This window comes from Pinus tabuliformis, chromosome 8 (assembly GCF_031772625.1).
Source record: "Pinus tabuliformis cultivar Carrire ecotype Pingquan chromosome 8, CPIR1, whole genome shotgun sequence".
Classification (NCBI taxonomy): Eukaryota; Viridiplantae; Streptophyta; class Pinopsida; order Pinales; family Pinaceae; genus Pinus; species Pinus tabuliformis.
The window spans coordinates 668,394,202-668,405,850 of NC_142294.1; the positions used below are offsets into that span (position 1 = coordinate 668,394,202).

Sequence of the window (11,649 nt, forward strand, 5' to 3'; positions counted from 1 at the left end):
TTCCAGGTCGCGTAAACCCAATCCTCCTTTTTCCTTCCTCTTTGTTAGGTGTTTCCAAGAAACTAGGGCCCATTTTTTCTGTTGATTCGCCCCTCCCCAGATAAACTTTCTCATGATCTCTCTAATCTTTGAACAGACTCCTAAAGGGGTCGCCATTATCGACAGAGGATATATGGGAATAGCTTGGAGGACTGATTTCACCAGCACTACCCTTCCTGCCATATTTAAAGTTCTAAAAGCCCAGTTCGCCACTCTGTTTCTCAATTTGTCCAAGACTCCTTGCCAATTTTTCAATTTTTTGGATGTGAAGTCCAATAAATTCCCCAGGTATTTCGTAGGCAGCTCTCCTCGCTTAAAGCCCATCAGTCTTGTAACATGAGTTTTAATCTGTTCCATAGTATTAAATATAAAAACACAGGATTTGTCTCTATTAATTTCCAGTCCAGAAGCTTTAGCAAATAAGTCCAAAATCCTCTTCAACTGTCTCACTTCTTTTACAGTTGATTCCCCAAATAACATAATATCGTCAACGAATTACTGATGGGTTAAGGGCAGATTATTACCCCATAGATGCAAACCCTTGATTTTGTTCGCTACCCGTTCTTTTTTAATATATCTACCAAGGCCTTCTGCTGCCAATATGAAAAGAAACGGAGATAATGGGTCTCCCTGTCTAATTCCTCTAGACGCATTAAAAGTTTTTGAGGGGGTTCCATTAACAAGTATGGAGAAGTTCGGAGTTGAAATTAGACTATGAATCCACTTTACCCATCTCTTTTTGAAGCCAAAACTTTCCAGGACTTCTTCCAATTATTTCCAATTCAGTCTGTCATAAGCTTTCGACAGATCTAATTTAATCATCATGCCCTTTTGTTTTTTCATTTTTAATGAGTGGATAACCTCTTGGGTTACTACAAGGCCATCTAGGATTTCTCTACCTTCTACAAAACCCGTTTGTTCAGTAGATATTAACTTGTCTAGCAAGGGTTTCAGTCTTTTGGCGATCAAGGTCGTTATTATCTTGTAAATAACATTACACAATGATATGGGTCTAAAACCATTGGCATCTTCTAAATTATCATTCTTAGGAATCAGAGCATAGAAGGTAGAGTTAATGGCAGGCCATACCTTCTAGTTCATCCGATATTCTTCTATCAATTCTAGGATTTTTCTTCCCAGAAAATGCCATCCCGCTTGGTAGAATTCAATCGTGAAGCCATTTGGACCTAGAGTTGTACCTTTTTTCATGGATTTTACTACTTCTTCTATCTCCTCTAAGTTGGCAGCTCTCATCAGAGCCTTATTTTGGTCTTCTGTAACTAATCGAGGAATGACCGAGCATATTTCATTTATTGCTTCTGATTTGTCAACTAGAGGCTCTGCTAGGATATCTCTGTGATGTTCCACCAGCACTTGCTCGATTCCTTCTCGCTCCACTACTCTTTTGCCATTCTGGTCTTTGATGGATAATATCCTGTTTCTTTGTCTCTGTTGAATCATTGCCTGATGAAAGAATTTTGTGTTCCTTTCCCCTTCCCTTAACCATTTTATTCTTGACTTCTGCCTCCATAGAATTTCTTCTTGCTTTCGCCTTTCCTCTAGTTTTCCAAGAATTATCCCTTCTTCTCTAATGCTCTCCTCTGACCTACCTTCTGTTATTATCTTTTGTTGCAGCGATTCCATTTCTCCCTCTAATTTTTGTTTGTCTTCCATGATGTTACCGAATTCCTCCTTATTCCATTTCTTCATTCTCCCTTTCAACTCTTTAAGTTTCAGTTGGAATGTATGCATCTTTCCTTTACCCTGAACTGTACTTTGCGTCCACCATTCTTCCATTTTCTTTATGAATCCCAGGTCCCTTAACCAAAAGGCTTCAAATCTGAAGGGTCTCCTTCCATGATTCCTTTTAATATCCACCTCTAGTCTGATAGGTTAATGGTCAGATCCAAGAGATGGCATGATCTTCGCTTCAACGAAAACATCCTTGTTCATAATAGCTTCTGATACTAGGAAGCGATCAAGTCTCGATGCTATCTGATTCTTGCCTCCCCTCCTATTGTTCCAGGTGCAGATTCCATTGATAGTTTGAATGTCTACAAGCCTTAAATCATCTATCATATCGTTGAACATATCCATGTATTGATCTGACTTTCTTATCCCTGTTTTTTTCTCCTCTAGGGATCGGATTAAGTTAAAATCGCCTCCTATAACCCATGCAGCCTCTGGATAAATTCTACGGATTACTTTCATGTTTTTTACAAAGGTTTCCTTTTCTCCTGGAGAATGTGGGCCATAAACCCCTGAGATGACTACCTTTTCTTTCGTTCCTACTATTCTACCAATGCCTGTAAGGATTCTGGTCATACTGGTCCAGCCTTCTAGGATGATGTCGTTTGGGTTCCACAAAATTGCAATTCCTCCCGCAGATCCAATAGCATCTTGCCCCATAACTTCGTATTGAAGCTTATTTTTGTTGATTATTTCTTCCAACTGCTGCACTGTAATTTTCATTTCCTGAAGAATCATAATACTCGGCTTGTCCTTTTTCAATTTCTCTTTCATGTACCTCTGTTTTCCTTTACTATTCAGACCCCTAATATTCTAGCTGATGATAATAATTTAAAACTTTTGATAGGAGGGGAAGAATACCTCTGACAGAGGTATCACTTTACCTGAGTTTATCAGCGTTTCTCCCACAGTCTGAATGGCTTCACTGAACGTTTTCCGTCCTCTTTTCCTGCTGTTTTTGCCAGAGTCGTCCATTCCAATCTGACCATTCTCCTGTTCACTTACTATGGTTATCTGTTTATCCATGTTCTCCCCTTTTTTTCCTTGTACTTTTGAAATGCTTCTTTGTACAGTTGTTTCTGTTTCTCTGGTATAAATCTGCTATCCAGGTTTTTCCATTCCTGAATTAACTGTTTCATGATTTTTTCCTCCTCCACCTCATTTTCCATCTGGATTTCCACTTCCATTTGGGTTTGGTTTATTACTGTTTCTGCCTTTTCCACAACCCGTTCTTCAGCTGCTTTCCCCGTATCTGTTTCTTTTCCCTTAATTTCTTTAACTATTTCCATTGGCGTATTTCCAAGATCTTCATCATCCTCCAGGTTCACTTCATAATCCTCGTTTTCGTCTTGGAGGATTTGAAACTTGTTTTGACTCGCTGTATTAAGGGGCTTTTCTTGTATCTGAGTTTTGGAGCCCTCTTTGCCTTGTTTCTTCCTTCTTGTAACCTATTGAAAGTCCCTATCCACCTCCTCCATTTTTTCTGATTCTCTTTGATGTTCCTCTTGATTTCTATTTAACCCTTCCTCCTTATTCAGCGGACATTGTCTATATAGATGGCCGTACTCATGGCACTTTCGGCACCTGAACGGAATATGTTCATAGTCTATTGGCTGTTGCCAGATTTCATCATGATATTCCAGCTCAATATATTCTGGAAGGGGTTCTGCTATATTCATGTATACACAGAGCCTTGCATATGATGTATATTTGCCTCGCTTTGTTGCTTCTGCTATTTTGACAAAGCCCCCGATTGTTTTCCCAATCCCCTCTAGTATTTCAGGATCCCAAAATTCCACTGGTAAACCAAACAATCTAACCCAGATTGGGGCAGCTAGCATTCTTTCTTTTTCAGGGTTATATCGTTCTTCCCAGTATTTCATAAATAGACCTGCATTGTTCATAAAATATGGTCCTTCCTCAAAAACCCTTTCCTTGTCCTCCAGATTCGCGAAGATGGCTGTAAAAAACCCTTTTGCTCCCAGTTTCAGATCTATATGTCCTTTTGGTCTCCACCTTTGATAAATCCACCTGTACAGTTCTTTCTCAGTTGGCCAATACCCTACAAACTTGCATATCAGTGCATGGTCCTTCATGTAGCAGTTATATTCCTCAAGTTTGTTGCAGGGAATGACATATCTAGGTTGTTTTTGTGCCCTTGGAAGGCATTTCCCACCCATCCTCTTTTGCCATAGGTTACCCATCACTGGTGCGTAGTTTTCCTTCTGATTACGCTGCATTCCGCTTGCACTGGTTTCACCTGCTACAACATTTTTATAGGAGGGGATCTCTCCCCTCCCCTGCCGATTTTCCATTTCCTACTCAGCTCTAATACTTTTAATGTTTAACCTCATCTCTCTGCTGAAAACTTATCACTTAAATTCGTTTATGCTTCGAGATTACCTTGCTCAATCCGCCTGCCGTGCCTCTCTTCGACTTCTGCCCCACGATTTCCACCTGCAGCTCTGGAGTGCTGCGCCGTCTGCTTACCCTAGCCTGCAAACGCGCCCGTGAACCCTAAGCGCCCTGTACCAAGATCACATGAGTATTTTAAGCATACTCATTTTATTCATTTTTATAGAAAGGTGTCACAACAATACAGAGCATGGAATCTACTTCAGTTTGTTGCGAAATGGCCTAATCCACCACGAGTCTGGACAATCAGTGCTTTTGATTTCAAATTTTGAACTTTTTAAAATTATATAGGTGGTTTATATCCTCTAGATAGGTGCAAAATTATCTTAGGAGTTTATTTTAATGTTTATTGGTCAATATTCAAAGTTAGTGATGTTTTAGGCTTGGATTGGTTTTAAGGAAAATTGTTCTTATTTTTCAGTGTATACACTTGTTTTTGGATGCATATAGTTAAATGTTGGTTTCGGTAAATTATTTTGACCAGATAAAGTAGGATATAGAATCCTTAATGATGTATAAAGAGATGAATAGAATACTTTAAATGGCTATGTTGGTTGAGATTAGAGAAACATAATTTTTTGCACTATATTTTTGAAAACTTTACGAGTGAATGAATGAAATAGAAGGTGATTTGTAGGGATTGTTGAGTTAGAATTTTGGTGGGTTTGTGATCCTTTGATATTGTAAGGTATATGTGTGTTTACATCCCTTTAAGGTTGATATTCTTGCTAGGAAAACCAAAATTTTAATTCATAATTCATATTTAATGATGCTCTATTTTAGTTTGACAAGTTATCAATGTTTTCAGCTTAAAGTAGCATTTTAGAAGTCATCCATGGTTTTATGCTCTAATGTGTTATCTTTCACCTTTAATACATTCACCCTGTAAGAAAATTTGACTTAAATACCACCACCAAAGTTTCCTACCTTGCCCCTCTCGAGAAATCCTCTCTTTTCCATCATCTCACTGGACAAAAAATTATTTGACATGACTCCATGCCCAATGGATTTGTCTCTTTTCACATCAACAGGCCTTTAAAAAATCAAATATTGTTGAGGTTATTACCTGGCCTAATATAATATTTGTTGAGTAACCTCAGTGAGAGAGCCCTCTCCAGGTTAGAAGGGCTACATTCTGGCCTAAAGTTGTTTCTGGCTACCTTTGGAATTCCTTTTTCAGCCTAGGGAAATCACATAGTACTAATATTTGGTGTATACAAGCAATAAGTCTCGGACCCTAGATATGTAAATAACTATGAATGGCTTTGGTGTTAGGAAACCTCAGTCCTAGTAAGGGGTCTATCTGAGTTGGAGGTTTGCAATTAGTAGCCTAGTAAGCTTCCCCTATCCTTTAAGTGTACTCTCCTATGTTTTAACTTTGTCAAGACTGGAGAGTGCATTTTTAGGGTATGTATGTAGCTCGATGACTTTATTTTATATTGTCGGAAGCCTTATATTTCATTCTATAAGTTTATTTGGGATCAACATTGTAGGTCTAAAGCTTGTGCATGCCTTTTGTGGTATGAAATTGGGTTATGTGTGGTGTGTTTGAACATTTGAAGCTTCCTAGCTATACGTGGGGGTAGAGGCGATGGTATAGTGGGTGTGAAGATCCCAACATTTTAATTTGTTGCCTTATTGTCTATGTGTACGTTTTTTGAGCTTGAATTCTCATCTTATAGAAGCTAAAGGTAGATTCACTCTTAAGCGTGGGCGAATTGTTTATTTTGACCATTGTTATGAGCTCCTCGTAAGAAATTTCCATTGTAGGGTTTGGGGGTGGTTGGTATCATCGTAGGTGCATTTCACATTTCTAGCAAGAGATGAGGCTAGTGGGGGGTGAAGGACACCACTTCTTTGGGGTGGAAGTATTGTACCCAAGGGAGGCAACTCTTGGTAGGGGTCACTGGTGGTCTGGGTGTAGGCGATATAAACAACCTTTCAAAGCTGGCTATAATTTCTTCTAATTCTGGCTGAATTCCTCTTTCTACTTCAATAGGTGTATCAGTCATCTATTGCTAGACTGACATATTCATGAGTTTTTCCTCTGATTGCACCAGCCCTCGTTCTCGGCGCAATCAAGCAAAAGGACTATTTTCCCCTTTCTCTACCTATAATTTCATAGGAATTATAGAAATATACTAGAATTGCTTTTAAACAGAGGGAAATGCATTTTTAAACAAAAAATACACAGTCAGGGGCTTTTGTTCCAAAGCAACAGAATAACACTGTCGGTGCTTTAAAACACTGTCGCGACTCATAAATAGTCTTAGTGTTAATTCCAAAGAATTAAACAATCGGTGGATTTACAAGGGAAATATTAACATCTAGCCATACACTATTAGCCTATCTTTCAAAGAAATATGCTATACACATTAACATTCTCGATGCTTTAACTATTGCCCTTCTGATAGCCTCTTCCCCAATGCGATAACACGTGGCTCTCGACGATCGCTATTGGCGACTTCAATACACCAATGCTTGGTTCCTTCCGCTCTGGGCTTGCGATGCGATAAGCCTCACAGACCCGATGACTTATCCATCCTGCTCTATAATGTTTCAGGTCCGGACTGTCGGAGTTTCACACTTCGGTAGTTCTAAAGGTCCTTCCGCTCCACTTGTGGTACTATGACGCAATAATGGTTCAAACCCGATATGGGTATGAACCAGATTCTATAAAATTTTAAGTCTAGAACTTTGATCAGCTAAGTAATTACACATGTTTTCTTGTGTAAACCAGAGTTTCCACTTGGAAGCTCAACAATGCATGTAAGAGGAACAGACGTGTTGATACATCGAAAAACCGACACCATTAGACTTAAAGCAAGTACTAATAAAAAAACAGAGCTGAACCACTTTTAACAAAGTTTAGAAGTAAGGAACCGCATACAAATTCCAGTTGACAGAGAATCATAAAAATCGAATGCATAGAGAGAGTTTTCAATATAACAATGTCTCCATGATCGACTAACTCAGAGAAGTCCCATTATTTCCTTTTTAAAATAATAAATAAAGCTTACTCAGTCTTTATCCTTTACAAAAGCATGCCTTTTACATAGAGCGATTTAAAGAAATTATGCATAAAGCTTACTACAGCTTATCCATAAAGTGATTATTACAACTTGTTCTTATTCTTAAATTTTATCCTTATCCTAAACTAGAAAAGCATGGAAATTGCTAGCTAAAAGACCCCACTCCTTTGCATGTAGATTTTTTTTGGATTTTTGGAATAAGTTTGAATATTTTTCCCTCCAAGTCACATGCTCCTGCATCAGACTCCTGAGGATAAAATTCTTCATGGGCTCCTGTCCATGAGTTCATCTACAGAATTTCCCAGTTTCTGTAGCATGTCTTCTGTAACCCAAGTAGCTTCAGCTATTGGCTGATCATTCCATTTTACAAAATACTGGAAGTATTCTCGTCCCCTTTTTTTCTTAAACAACTTCTTGTCCAGAATTCTTTCTCGCTGCAATTCCTTTACTATGGGTAGCTATTTTGCCTAGTCAATCTCTTGGGTCTCTTGATCTTGTGTTGTATCATCTAGAGTTTGACCTTCATACTTGTACAGGTCTGCAACATTAAAAATTGGTGATATTCCAACATCATGGGGTAACTCAATCTCATAGGTATTTGTAGAAAATTTCCTCAACACTCTGAACGGTCCAATCTTTTTGAACTTCAATTTGTTATACTCCCTCTTTGGAAACCTCTCCTTTCTGAGATGTGCTAAAACTAGATCTCCAACTTCAAAGTTCACCTCTCTTCTTCTCATGTTTTCTCTGGTTTTTTACATGATGTTGCTATCCTGCAGTTGTTGTTTCACTTGCTCATGTATTGCTTGCATTTCTGAAGCAAAATCTTCACCCTCTGCACTTCTCATCTCATCTTTTCCCATGTTTCTAAACTCAGATACTCCGCTTCGATGCATTCCACAAACAATATGGAATGGACTCTGTCTTGTACTCCTATTAGGTGAGTCATTATATGCATATTCAACTTGTGCCAACACTTGATCCCATTGCTTTGGATGCTCGACACTAAGGCTCCTTAAAAGATTGCCCAAACTCATGTTCACAACTTCAGTCTATCCATCAGTTTGTGGATGATAGGCACAACTGAAACTTAATTTAGTTCCCAATTTCTTCCATAGTGTCCTCTGGAAATGTCCAAAAAATTTGGAATCCCTATCTGAGACAATACTCTTAGGCAACCCATGCAATCTTACAACCTACTTAAAAAACAAATTAGTAATGTGAGAAGCATCACTAGTCTTATAACAAGGAATAAAATATGTCATTTTTGAAAGTCTGCCCACTACAACAAAAATTGAATCATTACCACTTTGAGTCTTTGGTAAGCCTAAAAAAAAATCCATACTTACCATATCCGAAGGCCTATTTGGAATTGGTAATGGGATATACAAACCTGTGTTTTGGCTCCTTCCCTTGGCATATTGACAGACTTTGCAAGTTTTCACATACTTCTCCACTTTAGATTTCATTTTCGGTTAGAAATAAAATCTGTTTAACTGCTCATAAGTCTTCTCTACACCAAAATGTCCTACAACTTCTCCATTATGTTTCTCTTTGATTAAGTTCTCCCTCATAGAACAGTTTGGTATGCACAACTGATTTTTCTTAAACAACATTCCATCTTCTAAGAAGTAATCCAACCAATTACTCCTATCCATCAAAACAGGATTTTTACAAGCTTCAAATGCCTCTTTAATATTTGGATCTCTTTCATACAATTCTTTAATAAAATCAAAACCCAACACTTGGATTTGACTCTCTTGAAATAATACATTCCTCCTACTTAAGCCATTTACAACTTTGTTTGACTGGCCATTTATATGCTTCAAGACAAAATGGAAACCTTGAAGATACTCTGCCCATTTAGCATGTTTTTGGCTAAGCTTTGGCTGATGTATAATATACTGTAGTGCATGGTTATCTGAATAAATTATGAACTCCTTTGACATTAGATAATGCCTGCATTTCTTAAATGACTGCACAACTGCACAGAAATCCTTGTCATAAGAAGAATACTCCCTTTTTGAATCATTCAACTTTTCACTAAAATAAGCTATTGGTATGTCTTCCTGACTTAATACACCTCCAATAGCTTATCCGCTAGCATCACACTTCACTTGGAAAGGTTTACTAAAATTAGGTAGAACCAAAATAGGCTTTTCAGTGATCTTCTTCTTCAATAGCTGGAAATTCTTTTCTGCTTCAGTAGTCCATCCAAATGGCTGTTTATCCTTCTTTATGGTCTCAATAATAGGTGCATTGATCTTACTAAAATTCTTAATGAATTTTCTATAAAATCTAGCAAGACCATGAAAACTATTTATCTCAAAAACACTTTTAGGTGAAGGCCACTCCATGATTTCCTTGATCTTCTCTGGATCCATCTTCAACAAGCAGAAATAAAGAAACCCAAGTACACTAGCTCTTCTTTCCTGAATGAACACTTCTTCAAATTCAGCAATAATTTCTCCTGTTGTAGCTTTTTGTAAGACATAATTCAGATGCCTCATGTGCTCCTCCTTAGACCTGCTGTAAACTAATATGTCGTCCAGATATGCTATTACAAATTTACCAATAAAGTATTTAAAAACTTCATTCATGAGTCTCATAAACATACTTGGTGCATTTGACAACCCAAAAGGCATTACTTTCCACTCATACAGTCCTTCATTTGTCTTAAAATTGGTTTTCCATTCATCCCCTTCTCTTATCCTTATCTGATGATACCCACTTTTAAGATCTAGTTTTGAAAAATACTTTGCTCCACTCAATCAATCTATTAAATATTCAATTCTAGGTAAAGGAAATATGTACCTGATTGTGATTTTATTGGTGGCTCTTGAATCCGTACACATTCTCCAGCCCCCATATTTCTTTGGACTCAACATTGTTGGTACTACACAATGACTCAAGCTTTCTCTAATCATCCCTTTGTTAAGAAATTCTTGCACTTTCTTCCTAACCTCTTCATTTTCTGTAGGATTCATTTTGTAAGCTACTTTGTTAGCTAGACTTTCTCCAGGAATAAAATCTATATGATGGCTAATTCTTCTAATGGGTGGCAACTGATTTGGAAAATCATCAACAATAATATTACAATATTTCTCCAACATTTCTTGAATTTCAATCGGTAAATCAAAAACTTTAGTAGAAGTCATTATTACCTTGGGCTTGCAAATTGCAGCAAAATTTACCTCATTCTCCTCAATCCGCTTCAAGTATTCCTTTCCTCCTAGTAACATAGTTTTTTTTATCAGTCTTTTTTCCTCGTACTTCTTCTTCTTATAGAGGCAACAACATATGATTGACACCATCCTTTCCAAACTTGTAGGTGTTTCTTTTTTCCATCATGCATGACTCCTCTGTCATATTGCCAAGGTCTTTCAATCAATATGTGACACACATCCATTGACATCACATCACATACAATTTTATCTTTATACTTGCCCACCTGAAATTCCATCAAACACTGTTCATTCACCAACAGTTGATGTCCCTTTTGTAATCATTACACCTTGTAAGGTGTTGGACATTTCATTGTCTTCAGCTTCAATTTCTCCACTACTTTTGTAGAGAACAAATTATCAGTGTTGCCACTATCAATGATCATCTTACAACATTTCCCTTGAACTTTACACATTGTTCCGAATAAAGTCTTTCTTTGTGATGGTTCAACTATCTCCTTTGTTTCCTTGAGCAAAACTTTATTAACTACCAAAGATTCTCCTCTCTCTGGTATATTTTCTTCTTCTGTCACTGTTGTTGTTGCTTCCCCCTCAACTTGAGCAAAAATAGAATTTCTCTTATTTTTTTCTGCTTTCTCTAGGCACTCAAAGGCTCTGTGTCACAGTTTGTTACATCTGTAACATCCTACTTCTCTTCCTCTTCCTTTGCCTCCTCTCTCTCTAGAAAAACTCCCTCTACCTCTTGCATCACCTCCTGTGGGTGCATGTTGGGCTGAGCTGCTGCTAGCTCCATCTTTAAGTGCTGTAGATCTTCCTCTACAACCTTGACTTCCCCTTCCCTAGAAAGTACCTCTCCTTATGGCAGACTACTTCCTCATGAGTTTTTCTTCAGCTTTGAGTGCTATTTGATAAGCTTCCTCTACTGTTTTAGGAGACAGTGTACTTATCTCATCTTGAATGTCCATCCTAAGGCCATTCACATATCTAGCCACCTTCTCATCTGTATCTTAGCCTTCTCTAGCTCTTATGCTTACCTTGTAGAATTCCTTTGTGTATTCTTTCACTGTCAAAGATCTATGTCTAAGATTCTACATCTATCTAAACAAGGTTTGCTGTTAACTACTTGGTAGAAACTTACCTCTTAGCTTTTCTACCATCCTGCTCCAATTCTTGATATGTTTCTTGCCAAGTCTCTTTCTTTCTGCCTGCACACCATCCCACCAAACCGA

At 37.8% G+C, this 11,649-nt stretch overlaps 1 protein-coding gene across 1 annotated transcript; it reads right to left on the minus strand.

Moving 5' to 3' along the window:
• Positions 1 to 1,131: 1,131 nt before the first annotated feature.
• Positions 1,132 to 1,836, minus strand: LOC149237343 (uncharacterized). The gene has a single exon (XM_089369245.1). The coding sequence runs from the start codon at positions 1,834 to 1,836 to the stop codon at positions 1,132 to 1,134; it is 705 nt and encodes a 234-aa protein (XP_089225371.1).
• Positions 1,837 to 11,649: the final 9,813 nt, after the last annotated feature.